The following is a 20637-nucleotide window of genomic DNA, read 5'->3' on the forward strand; positions in this document are numbered from 1 at the left end:
ATAATTATCAGAATTTTGCAGTATTTTCCTTCATTGTTGGAAACATTTCAGTGCTCAGATTTTCTACATTTACACTCTATTATAAGACGTGTGATAGCATTTTCTTGGAAGTTGAGCGGTGTAAGATTATGGCGGCGGACTATATCGCGAGCGGTAGTCGGCAGTAGCACCCCGTCGCCGGAAACACTCATGCGGGTGCCTGTTGTTCTTGGTGAGAGCGTTCTCCGGGCTTTGACCCACAAGCAGCTGTGCCGAAATTCGAATTATGAGGAAGCCTTTGTTCATGTCGCCCTGGCGGCTTGTTGTATTAAAGTGGTAGTAGGGGCACATTGTTCTCAGCGGTTTTGTGCTGTCTTCTGGCGGATGGTTGTGATATGAATGCGACGCCAGGGACAGGCGAAACCTCTTTGAGACCGGCACAGATTAATCACGCTAGGAATCAACACTACAAACATTTTTGTGATTAACTCGTTTCCTCCTCTAAAAAGGCTGAGATAGTTATAAGCAGTAAATTACGCTAATGCTATTAGTTTCCCATAATAGTTTATCAGCTTCTGCTTCAACCAACTGAGTCTTAGGAAAAGTGTCGATTGTTGACAATTTTGACATCGAATTCATGTACTAGGAAATCGGAGAGAAATAATTTGATCAGAGATACGGTCAGAACAATTATTGAAGACGGAAAATAATGTAAAACATGTGAGGTGTTCGTAAGAAGTTGTTCCCCGTTTTTTAGTCATGACTTGTTCGATGCAGCCCGTCACGAATTCCTCTCCCATGCCAAGCTTTTCATCTCAGAGTAGCACTACCAACTTATTTCCTCAAATGTCTACCCTCTGTAGGTTCCTCTAGTACCATGGAAATTATCCCGTGATGTCTTAACAGATGTCCTATCATTCTGTCCCTTCCTCTTGTCAGTGTTTCATATAGATTCCTGTCCTCGCCTATTGTCCAGAGAACCTCCTCGTTCATCAGTCCACCTAATTTTCAAAATTCTTCTGTAGCACCACATCTCAAATACTTCGATTCTCCTGTTTTCCCACAGTCCATGTCTCACTATCATACAGCGCTGTGCTCCAAACATCTCAGCACTTTCTTCCTCAATTTAGGGCAGGAATGCCCTTTTTGCTGGTGATAGTAAGCATTTTGTGTCTTCCTCGCTCCGTCCATCATCGGTTATTTTGCTGGCTAGGTACTAGAATTCCTTAACTTTGCTGCGTAGATGGCAGAATTCCCTAACTTCGTCTACTTCGTGAACACAATTTGTAACAAGCTTCTTGCTGTTCTCATTTCTGCTAGTTCTCATTACTTAGTCTTCCTTCGATTTAGTCTCAATCCGTATTTTGTACTCACTAGACGGTTAATTCCATTCAACACATTCTGTAATTCTTCACTTTTATTGAGGATAAGTGTCATCAGCGAATCTTATTATTGATTTCCTTTCACCTTGAATATATTCTACTCTTCGATCTTTATTTTGTTTACGTCGTTGCTTCTTCGATGTATGGATTGAACAATACGGGCGAAAGACTACACCCCTGTCTCACGCCCTCTTGACTCTTGTACATATTGTATGTTATCAGTTTTTCCCTACAGCTTATCCCTATTTTTCTCAGAATCTGACTTGTCGAACGCTTTTTCCAAGTCGACAAATCCTATGATCGTGTCTTGCTTCCATTATTAACCGCAACGTCAGAATTGCCTCTCTGGTGCCTTTACCTTTCCTAAAGCCAAACTAATCGTCATCTAACATATCCTCAGTTTTCTTTTCCATTCTTCTGTTCATTATCCTTTGTCAGCAACTTGGTTGAATGAGCTGTTGAGCTGATTGTAGGTTAATTGCCGCACTTGTCGGCTTTTGCAATTTTTCGGATTTGCATGGATGATGTTTTTCTGAATGTCAGATGGTATATCGCCAGCCTGATACATTCTATACATCAACGTGAATAGTCGTTTTGTTGGCACTTCCCCAGTGGTTTTAGAAATCCTGATGAAATGTTATCTATTCCTTCTGCCTTATTAGATCATAATTCGTTCAGAGCTCTATCAAATGTCGATTCTAATACTGGATCCCTTACCTCTACTATATGGGCTCCTGTTTCTTCTATCACTTCATCAGACAAGTGTTCCTTTAGTCTTGCTTCCAACATCTATGATAGGCCTTTTTAGAGTTGTCAGTTTTTCTTCAACTGAACTACCTACTGTCCTGTCACTTACCGCAGTATGTATAGCCTCTGAGAACGTAAAGCGTATCTCTTCATTCCTTAGCACTTCCATATCCCACTTCTTTGCGCATTGATTCTTCATGGCTAGTCTGTTATACTTCAGCCCACTCTTCATCACTGCTAAATTGTGATGTGAGTCTGTATCTGCTCCTAGGTACGCCTTAAAATGCAGTATGTTATTTCTGAATCTCTGCCTGATAACGATGTAATCTAAATAAAACCGACCCATATCTCCCGGCCTTTCCCAAGTATACCATCACCTCTTGGGGTTCTTGAACAGAATATTCACTATTACCAGCTGAAATTTATTGCAAAACTCAGTCTTTCTCCTCTGTCAATCCTGTTACCAAGTCCATCTTCTCGTGTAAACCTTTCTTCTACTCTTTCCCTACAACCGCATTCTAATCCCCATGACCGTTAGATTTTCTTCTCCCTTTAGGCACTGAATTACCCGTTCAGTATCCTCATATGCTTTCTTTCTATGTCTCTTCATCTTCGGTTTGCGACGTCGGCATGCATTCTGTCGATTCTGAGAACAACCACCTTATCACAGAACTTTTCGCATTAACTCACTATCTACCCTACCTACCTGTTCATAACGAATCCTACTCCCGTTATAAAATTTTGCTGTTGATTTTGATATTGCCCTATACTCGTCTGACCAGAAATTCGTATCTTTTTTCCAGTTCACTTCACTGACGCCCACTATATTTGGAGCAAGCCTTACCATTTCCGTTTCCAGATTCTCTAGCTTCCTTACCACGTCCAAGCTTTTGACGTTCCACGCCCCGATTCGTAGTAGGTCAATGAATGTTTTTGTCATGGTCACCTCCCCTTTGGCAGTACCCTCCTGGTGATGCGAATGGAGGACTAGCCCGGAATCTTTGGCCAATGGAGAGATCATCATAGCACTTCAATTACAGTCAGCATGTCCTTTGGATACGCTTTGTGCCTTTCATTCAGTGGTTTCGATTGCTTTGTGTGTCCTCATGCCGTTGACCATTGCTGATCCTTCCGCCTATAGGAACAGTTTCCCACCGCAAGGGCAAGAGGGTGCCCTGGACCTCTATCCGTTCCTCCGCCCTTTGGAGTAGTTACTCTGATCATAATTAGACGGGAAGCGAACAAGCATACAACACCATCCACTGCGAAAGATCGTAGAATAACGTTTCTAGGAGGTGTGTGAGAAAATATGAGACTAGTTTTTAAGTACCAAAGTTTTTATTTTTTAAAATAAGTTTTGTCCTTTTCACAGTAATTGCCTTCGACAGCTATACACCTGCAAAGTTGTCTTTCCTGTTCTCGTAGGAGCACTGAGAGGCTTCAACGGGCAGGGCCTTTCGGTCACATTCTTTTGAATGTTCTCCGGAACCCAAATATGACGTTGTGTAAGACACTTTTTAGTTTCGGGGAAAGAGAAAGTCACTACGACTCAGATCATCTGATTAAGGGGACTGTGTAACAATAGGAATGCCTTTTGAGGTAAAAAATTCGGTAATAGAAGTTACCGCGTGACGTGGGGCATCATGTTGCACCATCCACGTGCCTGCAGCGTCCGCTCCCACTCCATTCACCCTTTTCTTGAGCTTTCCTAGGACGCCATTGTAAAACACTTCGTTGATAGTTTGTCCTGAAGGAAAAAATTATTTATGAACGGGGTTCTAAGTTTTCGTTGGTTTTCGAAGTTTGTCTCCCTGAGAGAGATTAATCTTGAACGTGTTCTCTGCCTTCCAAACGTGATTTGTGCTCTTTGTAAGGAATATTCCCCCCAGGTCTATTTCAACTTTCTAAAGGTCAGACCAATGAATTTCCCAAGTACAATACAAACTTTGAGGTCATAATCGTTGCTCTAAATTCCGCGATTTCTTTTCGTAGCACACAACAAAACTACTTCACTGATGGCGCTCTCAAAAGTCACGTAATGGCTGTACGGAGTCGTAAAAGCGAATTGGTGTGCTCCTGCTAGTTGACTCTAAGGAATCAGTGCAGTTAAGATGGTAGGGATGGAGACGTGAAAAGTCATATAGGAGCATTCGTATTTAGACGAGCCCATGACCACACTGTGCGTGAAGTTCCCCGATTTATTGATCTAATAACACGAGCTGTACGTCTACAAGGAACGATGTTCCACTCGCATCCACTTAACATGGTGTAAGAACAGTAACCATAAAAAGATCCTGAAGCGGTCCTCTCACGGGACACGAAACGAAGGGCTGCTGATATCACAATGTGGAATTCCACGTTCCGCTACAGTGTGGAGCCTGAAGTAAAGAATCTGGACATGTCAGATTTTTGCCTCGTGGAGAGGAACGTGGCCAGTGAGATACGAGATCGCATTACGTCGCAGACAGAACATAGGCGCCGCCATATGTATTGAGTTAAACATCGTATTTGGTGGATTTTCTTTCTCACAGAGTACGTGGTATGAGTACAAACTATTTCAAAGCATCAACACATTGAGGATCTGTCGAAAAGGCGTCGTTTTAGCTACAATTTGCTATAATGAGATGAGAGAAAACTACATATGGATAGGTAAAGACTTCTTCTGGTTCATGTTTTTAGCGTGCGGTACGAATGTATACCGTTTCAATGCTAGGATGATGCAATGATGTTCTATCGAAGGCACATATTTTTGGTACAGTTTGCAATTTATCAAATAATTACACTGGTTGTTAAAAGTAGTTACACAAAATATGCCACAATATACAATATAGGCCACGAACGGAATCCCCGGTTCTATGTAGAAGCTGTAGTGCAGTTGGTAGCATGGTGTGTTGTGAAGAGAAAGACAGTGTGTCCACGAACACTTCCTTCCTAATGCTTTTGTTCACCTTTTATGTTGTAAAATTTTGTGTCTTCCTTATTCATTTAATGGAAGTATCAGCTCAAAAGTCGACGATATTTATCACAAGTAATGTATTTCCTGGAATTCTTGCGAAGGCCACCGACTGGGCTGGAATGTTTCCTCCATGGCCAGAAGTCCTAAGGTGAATGCAGGTCTGTTTGTGGAAGTACTCACTAGCAGTTTTTGCTATTATGAAACTTTCTGTGAAATATGGGCCTACCTATATACTAATTTCTGGGTTTATGCACTGGTTCATGTTTGTGTCGGTAAATACCGGTATCTTTCTCAATGATGGTGAGCGGCTTAGGAAAGATCTCTCCCTTTCGAATCAATGTTGATCTTGAAATCTGTTTAATGAAGCACTGTATTTCAGAATACTGGTAGTCAGTGGAATGCCGAGAATACGGCTATTACACATGCGCAAACTGACCTTAGACACTATACCTTAACTATATTCAATTTAAAATTGGAAAAGGAGTGAAAATTCAGTTGAGTTAACGAATAACTTCTAGTAATAGCTATCTCATATCGTCGTGCAGTATTATGTAGTGTTGTTCCCGTACCAGCAATGCGCTGTTCAGGCCATCAGTGAATCCAGAATCTTCTTCGCGATTTTCTCCGGTCTAAGAAGACAGTCGCTAACAGAGCTGACGCAGATACTTACGCGCGTCCATTTTTGTAAAGAAACTGTGTGTTTTGTGAACCAAATAATGCTGACAACGGCTGCTGGAGAGCGCTAATCCCGTGAACCAGCTCGTCTCTTGCGCTGACGGCGCTCACACCTTGTCTTATTTTTTTCGGCTGTTAGAGAATTGAAGTCCATTTCACCCAGTTCCTGAGGAATGCTGGGAAGGTTATTTGGAGTAGGGCACTCACAAAAATGCCATTACTAACTGCGACATCGAAGTGCACGTCTTCAACGGGCCAAACAAAACAGAAATTCGACAATAGTTGACTGGAAGTGTGTAATGAGGTCTATTGGTTCGAGAGTTTGCCTCTTCTCAAATGATTGAAAGCTTGGAAGGCACAGACTGCCCGAAGATACATTTAATCCACAACGAGAGGAGGATGTAGTTCTGGCCGGTTAGATGCTGTTTTTCGTACCACTATTTGGGCCTCCTAGGTGAGATTACCGTCAACATGAACCCGGATTTTATTTCAACATGTCCAGTGACCAGGTGTTGCCTTTTTTTCCACGATAAATAGGCAGTTGATACTTCCTTATTCCTAGAGGGCAGGAGCCTTGTTCACAGGGCTGGGTGGCTACTGCTGAATATGACATCCTGAAGAAACTTGTTGACTCTTCCTTGGAGACTATTATCAAAGCTGGAAGCGGTGTTCGGCGGTTTTAGTATGATATCAAATACTGGTCACTATTTTTTGTCCAGTGTGCTTGTTTTCGGCCTACGTCGAATCAGTCGCTTTCGTCAAGTTGTTTGCGAGCAATTAGAATGCGTATAATCCCGGTGTTATGTTTGGAATGCTCATTGCCGTATTAATTTCGGCCTCTTTTTTCCGACGGCAGATATAAGTGTGTCAACCCCAACTTTCTGCCATGGATTGTTAGCGGCATAACGAGCCCTTAATATTGAATAAATCTCCCACTGTTAGAAGCAGTGTTCTCAGTTACGATGTGCAACACATTACAGGGCATTTTCTATGATTCTCTGTTGACTTCACTGCCAGCCGATTACCATGCGACATATTATACAGAATCGCGTTGCGGAGATACTGACGCCAGTTTTCTAACTTAAGTGCCAGTGTTCCATTCTATAAGACTTATTGCACTGTCATATTTAATCAACGCCTCGCTCGCTAATCGCTTCTTAAACTAGTGTAGTAAGATGTTAAGTAAACTTAGACACTGAAACGTCAGTTCTTCAGGGACTTGAGATATGTCTGGGTGATTGTTATAAATATTGTAGATTCCGAATGTAAACTGCTGCAGCTTCCATACACCACTATTAGCGTACAACGTACTCAAGCAGTAAAGTAATCTTGATGATGTCACTGTATTCACGGGTACTAGTGCTTTCGAGAAACCTGAAACTCTTCTTGATTTAGTCTTTCTGATGCCATGGCCACGCACGTAGATTCAGTTGCATCCGCAACCGGAATTTCCATATCGGAGAACACTCTTCCTCCCCCCCCCCCCCCCCCTACGTACCTCTCCCGCAGACATTCAACATATAAAATAGGCAAATAACAGCACGCGCATAGACAGCGATCTTTCCCACGCCATTCACGAATGGAGCGGAAAGAAAACGTAATGTATGCTACAACAGAAATGGCTACCTCTGACTTGCAGAGTGTGGATGCAGGTTTTATTGCTCAATTGCTCATCCGAACACTCATTTCTAAGTGCTCGTAAATGATTTGTTAAGACAATGATCTTCAACGTTGAATTCTTACCAGAAACATTGTTGATACTATTATGTCTCGTTATTTGGTCGTCATCCCAACATAGGGATACTAAGTCTTTAGAATTAAACTCTCACTTGAGCTGTTATGCACATTGAGAGTTATTATTTCAGTGTTGGATTTACCTCCTTTCTCAAGATCTTGTTTTCATCCACCAAGTAGACTTCTGTGGCTAGCGCAAAGTAACGTATGTTCTGTGTAACGTTATCATATACTCTATGTAATCTGGACACCCCCAAAAACATAAGTTTTTCATATTAGGTGCATTGTGCTGCCACATACTGCCAGGTACTCCATATCAGTGACCTCAGTAGTCATTACACATCGTGAGAGAACCAAAATGGGGGTGCTCTGCGGAATTCACGCACTTCGAACGTGGTCAGGTGATCGGGTGTCACATGTCATACGTCTGTACGCGAGATTTCCACACTCCTAAACATCCCTAGGTCCACTGTTTCTGACGTGATAGTGAAGTGGAAACGTGAAGGGATACGTACAGCACAAAAGTGTACAGGCCGACCTCTTCTGTTGACTAACAGAGACCGCCGACAGTTGAAGAGGGTCGTAATGTATATGCAGTGGGTAGACATCTATACAGACCATCATACAGGAATTCCAAACTGCATCAGGACCCAGTGCAAGTACTATGACAGTTGGGCGGGAGGTGAGAAAACTTGGATTTCATGGTCGAGTGGTTGCTCATAAGCCACACATCACGCCGTTAAATGTCAAACGACGCCTCGCTTGGTGTAAGGAGCGTAAACATTGGACAACTGAACAGTGGAAAAACGTTCTGTGGAGTGACGAATCACGGTACACAATTTGGCGATCAGGTGGCTGGGTGTGGGTATGGCGAATACCCGGTGAACGTCATGTGCCAGCGTGTGTAGTGTCAAAAGTAAAATTCGGAGGTGGTGGTGTTGTGATGTGGTCGTGTTTTTCATGGAGGGGGCTTGCGCCCCTTGTTGTTTTGTGTGGCACTATCGCTACTGGCCTACATTGATGTTTCAAGCACCTTCTTGCTTCCCACTGTTGAAGTGCAATTCGGGGATGGAAATTGGATCTTTCAACACGATCGAGCACCTGTTTATAATGCAAGGCCTGCGGCGGAGTGGTTACACGTCAATAACATCCTTGTAATGGACTTGCCTGCACAAAGTCCTGACCTGAATCCTATAGAACACCTTCGGGATGTTTTGTAACGCCGACTTCGTGCCAGGCCTCATTGACCTACATCGATACCTCTCCTCAGTGCAGTGCTCCGTGAAGAATGGGCTGCCATTCCCCAAGAAATCTACCAGCACCTGATGGAACGTATGCCTATGAGAGTGGAAGCTGTCATCAAGGCTAAGGGTGGGTCAACACCATATTGAATTCCAGCATTACCGATGGAGGGCGCCACGAACTTGTAAGTCATTTTCGGCCAGGTGTCCGGATACTTTTGATCACATAGTGTACCTCTTTGACTTTAGTGGCTCTAATTGTGAACTCGATGCTGTATGGCAGTGTATTTGTAATTGGAAAATCAGTTTGGTTGCTATTCTCGATATGTAGTCAATTTACAGTAATTATGTAAAATTAGTAGCATTATTGTTTCCTTTCTAATTTGTGAACGAGTTATTGCTCATATTTTAACAGAATTTGGTTAAGCTTCTTGAAAATTGTCCCTTGACAGTAGTTAGTTTGAAATCATACATCTGTAACATTATTTGCGTACTTAAGTGCATATTCATTAGACGAGCATAACTTGATTTTTGTATGTATCACCTGAGTGTCCCTGTAGACTGTGTAAAGATATTGCCGATCTCGTATTCACATAGGATGGTCACTAGCGGTTGTGTTAATCTGAGACAGCAGACTGCAATTTATACGGTCAGTCAAACTGTGGCCATCCGTTCCACTTCACACACCTTGCTATTGTACTCCCCAGACAGGTGTCTACTTGGTCAGTCGCGACGTGTACTTCATTTTCCAAGTGGCGAACTATCATTTTCATTTCGAAGTATAATTAGACACGCATTTTATGGAGCCTTCTTTGTGTTAATCGGGTGTCTGACAATCGCCGCGTGCCTTGAGTACACTGTCAGACCAAATTACTGTACAGTACGGTTGCGGCAAAATGTAGTGTAGTGAAAGTTCCAAAAGTAGCAGATTATAACCTATCACCCCTCTAACGAGGCGCATATAGCCACAACTTGTGTGCGAGCGTTCGAAATGAAGGCAGTGAAGCGAAACAGCGTAACTTCTACAGTACTCCAATAATACCTCGGTGACTTGAAATTATTATTATTATTATTATTATTATTATTATTGTTATTATCTTTGCAGAAAAATTATGGAAGTTTTTTCTGTCACCTTTCATGAAACTGCCTGCGTAGGCCTGTAAAGACGAAACCTTGTTCAAAAACGTAGGGTACCCCCTGTGATTGCTATTGCTATATCATTTATATCTGCTGATAGTACATTTCCTGTGGATATAAAGTATTTGCACTAAGCGATGCAGAATTCCCGCCCTTACTGCCGGAGAATTAAGACACCTCGTTAGCACGTGCCGATGCGTCCCAAGGTGGTGGCCGTCGTGGAGAGGTCTGCGACCCTTCTGGCGAGGATTTCCGGCGGATGCGGAACTGCGCCAGGCCAGCGCGCCGAGTCCGTCTCCCCATGCGCCGTGTTCCCTCGGAATAGCACAGCTGTTACGTCGGCCCACCTCACTGCGTCGCGACAGGTTGTACAATGGAGGTGCCGGTGCAGCTACTACGGCAGTGTATCCCGTATCCTAACAGGAACACCGTCGAACTCATAAACTGCTAATTCTTAAGTTTTACTGTTAGACCATTACCGCAAATTTCTACAACAGACATCGCCATTTCGTGTCGTGAACTAGAACGGCGAGTGTGTCGGATATTCACTAGAACGTCTTTTTAGGCAACGGCTTACAATGTTCGTCAATCAGTGAATTTGTGAGCTATTCACTTATTGAAGTGACGAAAGTGTAAGGTACCTGTGATAGACGCCGACATCGGTCATTGCGAACTCGGGAACTATAAAATATCATGTACCGCACACAAGGGTCGACCTACAAGTTGTACTGCAGCCATTGTAGTTTCAGAATCGACGACAGTGGTTCTTGGATTACAAAAATCAAAAGCTGTTGCTCCTGCAATCCTAAAGATGCGCCTGTAACAGCAAAGACGTACCCGTAAGAAAGGCATCAGTTTGAACGACAGTTGTTGATAAATTGAACTAGAGGATAATCTTTTTCTTTTTTTCTTTTCGCCGAACTGGTGTGAGCGGATTTATGGTCGCTTAAATATTTTCTAGTTGATGGATTGATTGGCTAACTGATGCATACATTGAAACGAATCTGGAAGAAAAGAACTTAGTCCACAATTTGACTTAAAAAGGGTAAGCTGATTGTACTTATCCTGGGACATCACGACGTAGTAATAAAGGAAAGTCTTGTGTTGAGGAGGGGGGGTGGGGTGAGGGGAGAAGAGAACATCTCGAATATAGGACAAGAACAGCAGCAGCAGTAAGAGAGATCCTTCACTGATTTGAATACGTATTTCTCCTTGCGGATATTGTATGCTTTAACTAACTTCATTGAGACGGGGGTAATTTTCAGGACGACAAAACTGCGTGTCAGGCTACAAGCAGTGCCAGCCAGTAATGGGAAGAGCACAATGGAGGCACACATTCGTGGTCAGAGGTCCCTCACATTCAGACACACAGCCTGCAGCATCTGTGTGTTGCACTACAGGTGACTGGACATAATTACCCCTCGTCTTGTCAGAATAATGCACTTAACGTATACATTGTTGATTCACATTATTGTGAGTGCCTGATAGTACCGAGAGGTATCAGCGTTTGGGGTTCACGATTCAGACCAACTGGAAGAGTCCACGATAAAGTATTCACACAGGTAACACGGCGATCGAAATTGTCCCAAAAGTGTTCCCCTGGTTAAGACCTGAGGTCAGTGAGGAAATCGTGTTGCTCATTACTCACTTGGGAACACTTATTCGTATGGCAGGAAAATCACTGATTTCAGGGGAATATGATACAACCGAATGTATTTGCAACCGACGTGTCATGAGAGAACGTGTGGCTAAATACGTGTAGGCAATGCCATGAACATGGTCATCAAACCACAGCACTGTCCCTGTGTTCTTCGAACAATGGTTGCAGAGTATTGGCCCTCAGACACTAAGCAGCAACGGAAAAGTCAAACATTGTTAAATTATCGTTTTCTGTCGATAGCGTTGGTAACGACACCGTTTGTGTAGAGTACTTAGAAACTCCTATAAAACAATGTTTTTTGAGCAATGGTTGGAAATCCAGTTCATGTCTGGTTTACTGAGATGGTGTTCTGCTGCGTCATACATACTGGGCTTAGGAGCTCATGTGATTGTAGACGAATGCTCACTACGAAGATACTAGTACTCTTAACGATGCACAGGACACGTAAACAGTTAACGAGCTTTATTTTTTCAGCGACATTGTTCCTCGTGCCCGTAAGCAGCCATTGCTTCGCACGTGATGTACTCATAGGTCAAATACTAAGCTTTCCGAATGTTGTTTCCCTGCGGTGGTTATAGTAATGTAATTCAGTGGAGAATATAAATAACTATTTCCAAAATGTTCGAATTTTGACTAAGAGGTTTTCATTCTTGGATGGACTTCGTGATTCAGTACCTCTACTAAAGTCCACGTCCAAAACTTGGGCGATTCAGAGTGCCTTGCAATTGAGTAAAGTTGAAGGCACTCAGCACTATTACTTACCAGTCTGACACGTCACGAGCTAACCGCATTGCCGAACAAAAAGGCACTGATTATTAAAAATAAAAGAAATACTGTTTGGTTTCACAATTGTGTTAGTCAGTGGAAAGCAGTAACTCAAAGAATAGTACGTCAGAAAGGCATTCTGTAATTGATTGAACAAACAAACAATTGCACATCAAAGGAAACAAGTAAAAATAAAGTTCAAACAATTCTGTATCACTCTTCTATTTTAACCCCATATGGTATTTCGACGAGTCCGTCTCGTGGAAACAATTGCACGTAAACATCACGAGAGACACTCCTAGGAACGAAAGTCGGACCAAACTTTTTTGTGTCGGATGTGGCTCTACTTAATATACGATACCAAAAATTCTATACCTAGCCGGAGAAATATTGATCACCGAATAAATATAGCAAAGGTAATGTTAAAAAACGTTAAATTGCCGGGCTACGAAAAGCTTCAATTATCACTAGATGAAACATCGTTTCGATTCTGAACGCAACATTGGGCCCCTTTTCCTAAAACATATCGATCCGATGCTTAAAAAAGAAGCATGGATGTGCAATGTAACCACGAAACACAAAGTAAGAATCGAAACTACCTGGGGATGCACCGTGTGTACAGTGGCGTTACATCTATCACAATGCTTTAGGAACTGCCATGCCATGCAGGAAAACTAAGGTTTATGACTTTTAGACGTCGTGTTACTACATTCCATCCTTCCGAAGCAGTCACTTCCGAAAACGCCCAGTAATATTATAATATCTGTTAAAGAAATGATGGTGTAAAAACATTTTATATTTTGAATTATTGATGGAAAAAATTAAGGAACAAGAATTAAATAGGTATTAAGGTCTACAAGAGCAGATTCACGCGTAGCTGTGCATTAAGGTGACAAGCCATGGGATACGTGCTAATACCACCTTTTTTTCTGGCGTAGTGCAGTAGCTCAGCTGGCCGCGGTGGTCTCGCGGTTCTAGGCGCTCAGTCCGGAACCGCGCGACTGCTACGGTTGCAGGTTCGAATCCTGCCTCGGGCACGGATGTGTGTGATGCCCTTAGGTTAGGTAGGTTTAAGTAGTTTAAAGTTCAAGGGGACTGATGACCACAGATGTTAAGTCCCATATTGCTCACAGCCATTTTTTTTTGCAGTAGCTCGACGTGACATGGACTCAAGTCGTTGGGAGTCCCCCGCATAAATACTGATCCACGCTGTCTCTAAAGCCGTCCATAATTGCGAAAGTGTCGCTGGTAAAGCATTTTGTGAACTAACTGACCTCTCGATTACGTCCCATAAATGTTCAGTGGTATTCATGCCATCGATCTGGGTAGCCAAATCATTCGCTCGAATTGTCCAGAATGTTCTTCAGACTAGTCACGAGTAATTGTGATTCAGTGACATGGCCCGTCGTCATCCATAAAACTCACATCATTGTTTGGGAACATGAAGCCCATGAATGGATGCAAATGGCCACAAAGTATCCGAACATAACCTTTTCCAGTCAGTGATCGGTTCAGTTGGACAGAACCCACACCAATATGGCGTCGCCACCAGCTTACAGTGTCAAGCTGTGGGTCGGTCGTGTGCTGCCATAACCCATAACGCCATATTTCGTCGCACTGTCCTCACTGATACGTTCGTAGTGCGTCTCACGTTGATTTCTGCGTTCATTTCACGCAGTGTTACTTGTCTGTTAGCACTGACAACACTACACAAACGCTGCTGCTCTAGGTCGTTATGTGAAGCCCATCGACCACTGCGTTGCCTGTCGTGAGAGATAATGCCCGAAATTTGGTACTCTCGGCGCACTGTTGACACTGTGGATCTGTTGAATTTCCTAACGATTTCCGAAATGGAAAGCCACCTTTCAGTGTTCAAAGTCTGTTAATTTGCGTCGTGCGGTCGTAAACACGTCTGAAACCGTTTCTCATCAATAACGGAGTACAAATGACAGCTCCGCCAATTCAATGCCCTTTCATACCTTGTGTACGCGATACGACCGCCATCTGTACACGTGCATATCGCTATCCCATGATTTTTATTACCTCAGTATAAACAGGTATCCGCTTGTCGGCTTGTATAGCGCTTGTCTCGTGCATCACGCTGATACGTTTCGCATGCAACGTCTCCAATCGCTTGGGCACGGATTTCCTGAACTAAAGGTTATGGCAAGGGTTAATTAAGTTTTCCAGAAATTATAAATTTTGCTTTGTAAACAAAAATCTAAAAGAAATCTCTTCTAAGTAAGAAATTGCTGAAACATGGCCTGTGGCAGAAGCAGAAGAGTAGAAACTGGAGACATTGGAAATGTTTGCAGAAACCAGTATTACGATGTTAGCTATTCGAAGAACGAATGTGTGCACCAGCACACATTGATACAGTTCAGGTCGTACAGTATGATGCAGGAAAAGAGTATTGTAAGTATTCACACCCCGTCTACACCATGGACAGTTGAAAATGTAAAAATCTGAAAGAAACGTACAGCGCAGCATTTCACCAGTCGAGGGACTGAGGTAGTCATATTTGCCTCCATGGTAACAAACCACCTGGAGATAAGTTTACAAATTTTGATAGAATCAGTATAATTAAGCCAGCAAGAGGACACTAGATGATAACTTGTAGTATTTGAACAGCTTAAAATTCACCAATCCGCTGGGCAAAGTTGGGAATACTTGTGGAGTTTCATGAGAGCATGTACCGGATTGATGAAACGTCAATGGCATTTCTGGGCAGTCCTTTCATTGCTAATATAAGACAAACTGAAAAATTGCTCCCACCCCCCTCATACACTTCCCCTTCCCCCCACCTCTCCCCCGACCTGCCCTCCCCCCTCTCCCCCGACCTGCCCTCTCCCCCGACCTGCCCTCCCCCCTCTCCCCCGACCTGCCCTCCCCCCTCTCCCCCGACCTGCCCTCCCCCCTCTCCCCCGACCTGCCCTCCCCCCTCTCCCCCGACCTGCCCTCCCCCCTCTCCCCCGACCTGCCCTCCCCCCTCTCCCCCGACCTGCCCTCTCCCCCGACCTGCCCTCTCCCCCGACCTGCCCTCTCCCCCGACCTGCCCTCTCCCCCGACCTGCCCTCTCCCCCGACCTGCCCTCTCCCCCGACCTGCCCTCTCCCCCGACCTGCCCTCTCCCCCGACCTGCCCTCTCCCCCGACCTGCCCTCTCCCCCGACCTGCCCTCTCCCCCGACCTGCCCTCTCCCCCGACCTGCCCTCTCCCCCGACCTGCCCTCTCCCCCGACCTGCCCTCTCCCCCGACCTGCCCTCTCCCCCGACCTGCCCTCTCCCCCGACCTGCCCTCTCCCCCGACCTGCCCTCTCCCCCGACCTGCCCTCTCCCCCGACCTGCCCTCTCCCCCGACCTGCCCTCTCCCCCGACCTGCCCTCTCCCCCGACCTGCCCTCTCCCCCGACCTGCCCTCTCCCCCGACCTGCCCTCTCCCCCGACCTGCCCTCTCCCCCGACCTGCCCTCTCCCCCGACCTGCCCTCTCCCCCGACCTGCCCTCTCCCCCGACCTGCCCTCTCCCCCGACCTGCCCTCTCCCCCGACCTGCCCTCTCCCCCGACCTGCCCTCTCCCCCGACCTGCCCTCTCCCCCGACCTGCCCTCTCCCCCGACCTGCCCTCTCCCCCGACCTGCCCTCTCCCCCGACCTGCCCTCTCCCCCGACCTGCCCTCTCCCCCGACCTGCCCTCTCCCCCGACCAGCCCTCCCCCCTCTCCCCCGACCTGCCCTCCCCCCTCTCCCCCGACCTGCCCTCCCCCCTCTCCACCGACCTGCCCTCCCCCCTCTCCACCGACCTGCCCTCCCCCCTCTCCACCGACCTGCCCTCCCCCCTCTCCACCGACCTGCCCTCCCCCCTCTCCACCGACCTGCCCACTGTGTTTTAGTAGCATCTGGTTTCTCATTTTGGTCAGACAGCCATCACATGTGGCAGTTTCGTGTGTGTGTGTGTGTGTGTGTGTGTGTGTGAGAGAGAGAGAGAGAGAGAGAGAGAGAGAGAGAGGGGGGGGGACATCCAAATTTCTTGCAGTAGTTGGATAGTTTTACTCCTCAGATCTTTATAGTATCTTGTTATGGGTCCCTTCTGTATTTCATAGAATTACAACCTATCAACCTAAACTCGAGAAATATCTTTGTTTACTCGTTTATCAGCTTAGCCAGTGTAACAGCTCCGAAGAGTTCAACATTGCTGTAACGATAGCATCAGGCTATAGCCTACAAAACACCTGCAGGTAAATGAAATAATCGGCTTAAACTTCGGTATGATTATTCTCGTTTCACTCTAAAGTGTGCCTGTATACTTCTCACTAATGGCAAGATGCTTGCACGGAGTTAGAGGCGCGGGTCACCGCGGCAGTCGAGAGCTTTCATACAGTTTGAGCTCCTGCGTATGTTAATTGGTTCTGATTACTGTTTCTCGCTCTCTTGATGTTAGAGAACGGCAAGCGACGTTCCGTATCTCCTGTCATCTCGCCTTCATGGTTACAAACAGTAGGGAAACGTTTGCAACAGTGAAATTAGAAACACAAGTACTGGAACAATCAGATAGGGTAAATTCGTTCTGGGAGTGAAACTGGAAATAAAGTACTGGATAAATTAATACGAAAGTTATGGTGGAAAACATAGGAATATTACATCGCTTTTAGTCTGTGAACCTTCTTAACTGCCAATTTTTTAAAATTTCCTGAGAAATTCTGTATATTTGTGTAAGAGATTTGAACCTGACATCACTTTTATCTACAGAATACGTTTTTTAAAAGTATAGCAGTGTTTTTTTTTTTTCAGAAAGCCCCAAATGGGGATCTTGGCAGATGACATGAAAAAAAGGATTAATTGGAAACAGATTTTATTTGCGGTAATATTTTACAGTTCTGTTTATTTTTAATTATTTGGACATAAATTACATTTCGTATGAACTGATGTTTTACGTTTGTGTAAGTAAAAAACATATTGATGCCACTGTTCAATACCAATCATATGTAAGCCTACATTACATTTTCTACGTTGTTTTCTTACGTTCCTCTTGCATATCACACGTCTTCTTTGTTTCTCTTAAGTTCTTTCTAGATAATGTCCCAATGGATTTTTTCTCACTGTTTCTGAAACACACCTCTGTTCTACACTATGTCACACCACCACCACCACCACCACCACCACCACCTCCACCACCTTCGGTGAGAAAGTTAGGAACATGTATCATATCTTTTACTTCGGCTAGTGTGAGGAACTTTCTGGTTCCCATGTGTCAAAAAAGTAAAATAAGATACAGTGATTGTGATTGTATGAAAATACTTGGTATCAGCCACGATCCACGAATGGGTATCGCTTTAAAACATGTAATAAAATTTTTTTTCTAATATTAAATGAACGAAGAAAGTTTGTGAGCTACTGTAACCTACAAACTTAAAATATGATAGCTTAATTTGACGGAGTGATAAAAATAATGCAAAAATAACACAATTGAAAATCTGATATTCGTATCACATGACTCACCATCCGATTTATGGTTTATTCAACTTTACACAACAAACCAAACGCAATATTTTGATTCTGCTCTGTCGCGCACTTCAGACTGTTGTCAAATATTTAAGCTATTCAGCATGAAAACAAAGACTCTACTGCCAACTGATGGGACAAAAAGAATGCGGTCCACAAATAGGGATCGTGGCAGTTAAGTTCCTACAGTGTTCCCATTTGATATGTTTATGAAATATCCTGGCAGATTAAAACTGTGTGCAAGACCAAGACTTGAACTCTGGACTTTCGCCCGCGAAAGGCAAAGATTCCGAGTTTGGGTCTCGGTCAGGCAAACAGTTTTAATCTGCCGGAATGTTTCATGTCAGCGCGTACTCTGCTGAAGAGTGAAAATTGCATTCTGGGTTTGATACGTTTCGCAGGAGACAAGGCAGGACAAGATGTTCATAATTATGTTACTACGTTAAAAATATTCGTTGTAATTGCTTACCTATAGAATTTGAGGCTTTTAATTGACTGACTTGATAACTGTGAACTTTGATCTTAAGTGTAGAAAAGATAATCCATGCATATGATTATTTTGAAACACGGAAATCTCTCGGTTTCAGATCCCGGTTGGTCTGCAGGCATATCTCCACCCAAAGACCGCAGGTAAGATTTTCCCCCATGAAATTCTCACGTTTTATGTATTATTCTATTTCGGCGTGATGATCGTTTGTCTAGGGAGGAATGAGTGGTTTTAGAATGAAGAGTCAGATCATTGATAACGTTTTCACATTTATTGACGTAATTGGCGTGTAGAGCTTGTCATCCCATCTACACTTCCTGACAACAGAAGTGAAGCACCGTGGAGGGGAGTATATGGTATTACTACAATGATGACAAAATGTGCAGTTTACAAAGCACTTCAGTATGAGCCCACTTACAAGTATGGCATTGTACTACCTCTGATCTGTATGCATGCTCTCACCCAATTGGGAGCGGTGTCTTAAATATGTTGGGCACGCTGACCGTCAGCTGTTCCACCTGGCCCTTGATAACCTGGATACCGTCCGCGTGATGGAGTTGACGTCTGAGCCAGTCTCACGAATGTTCTATCGAAGACATGGAAGGGGGGGAGGAAAGAAGGGGCATCTTGCTTGCCATGGGAGTACCTCAACACGTGGCACACAGTTCATAGACGTATGAGCCAGGTTTTGACGAGCACTGTCCTCTTTAAAAACGGCGCCACGATACTGCCATATGAGTGGTAGCACAGGACGCAGGATGTCCATGACACCATTGTGCCGTCAGAATTCGCTCAGTCACTGCCAGCCGTGACCTAAAACCATATTCGATTGCTTTCCACACAAAGATGTCAGGAGTAACACTGCTGTGCCCCAAAGCGTTAGAAGAGTAGCCGTCACACAGTCTAAAGATAATCATCCGGGGTAATCCAGAAACGCAAATCGTCATTGAACACAGTAAGACATGCCATTCATTAATAACCACAGGATCATTCTAAATGCTGTCTTCTGTGTTTCGGTGTTAATGGTAGCCTACACATGGGACGGTAATTTTCTAGCCCAGCCACTGCTAGGCTCCGGCCAGTGGCACATAACGCCACAGAATGTTGCAAGAAGTACATTACTTTTTTCAGATGGCAGATGCACATTTGAAGATACTACAGGCCTGGTGCACAATACGGCGATGCTCCTTCGTATTCAGACGTGGTCGACAGGAAACATGACGGTGAATGACTACCTCTCATGTTCCCATGCAGTCCAAGTGCAACTTTCCCATCTGAACGCCCCACAAATCTGGATATTGCACGATTCGAGCAGGCGGCCAAATGGAGACCCTATACGAGCCCCCTTTCAAACTCTCTCCAGTGCTAATAAGACTGCCTATAGCGAGTACGTGGCATTTCCGTGTTCTAAACAGTCATCAGTCAACATCTGACGTGTTCAACGCTCTTACACACTTTACCAGTCTGGATAACAACACTACACACGAACAACACTAATGCCCCCGGTGACCGTTATACCTGTAACACGGAACTGTAACTCCTCATTTACATATTGGCAGAAGATGTGTACGTGTACAGAGTGAGTGACATCCGACCATGTTTTCGGGGTGCTTCACTTCTTTTTTCACGCACTGTATATGGAGATGGTTCTATTGCAGCGGTATACTGTAAGGTGTACGCAAAATTTCGCAAAGTGAACAAAGCTCATTTTTGCATTCAAGTGTGTGCTGGGACCTAGTGAAAAGGAGTTAGGTAAGTGAATTGCAAATACTTCTCCCAGCGATTGTGAATTCATTTGGACAGAAGAAGAATACTAGGTAAGTGGCAAGTGCTCTCTATTACAATACTGTCTTTGTATTCATACGAGGGTCGTTCAATAAGTAATGCACCACATTTTTTAAAAAAAGCTATTAATGTACATAGACAAACTTCCTTGTTGGTGGTTCACATTTGATGTTTGAACTGTGTGCCATTGAAGTTTCGAACCGTTCTGTTAGGTAGCAGAGCCGTAATAAAGCGTCAAAATGGCGTCTACATACTACTCAAGTTAAAAGCAACGTGGTGTTACTGGATTCCTGTGTGCAGAAAAAGAAACCGTGGTGAGCATCCATAAACGTTTTTGTGCGTTGTATGGCGATGCTGCAGTTGGAGTACAGATAATTAAAGAAAGTTAAAGCCTCAGGAAATGCAGAAACAAGCTCCAGGATCAGCCACGCTCTAGACATCTTGTCACAGTCACTGCCCCAGACAAGCAGAATCGTGCGGGTGCCATTATTCGTGCCGAAAGGCGCATCAGAACTCGACAATTGGCCCTATAGTTGTCGGACAATTGGCTCTATAGTTGTCGTTCAGCATTGGAAGTGCGTCTGCGATGATAAAGA

At 44.4% G+C, this 20637-nt stretch overlaps 1 protein-coding gene across 1 annotated transcript in view; it reads left to right on the forward strand.

Moving 5' to 3' along the window:
• LOC126187859 (M-phase inducer phosphatase-like) overlaps window positions 1-20637 on the forward strand; it is a 352923-nt gene that overhangs the window by 111854 nt on the left and 220432 nt on the right. Inside the window, exon 3 of the mRNA XM_049929174.1 lies at window positions 18357-18399. Coding sequence (XP_049785131.1) covers window positions 18357-18399 — 43 coding nt within the window. The remainder of the gene's footprint in view (window positions 1-18356; window positions 18400-20637) is intronic.

Source organism: Schistocerca cancellata, chromosome 5 (genome assembly GCF_023864275.1).
Source record: "Schistocerca cancellata isolate TAMUIC-IGC-003103 chromosome 5, iqSchCanc2.1, whole genome shotgun sequence".
NCBI lineage: Eukaryota > Metazoa > Arthropoda > Insecta > Orthoptera > Acrididae > Schistocerca > Schistocerca cancellata.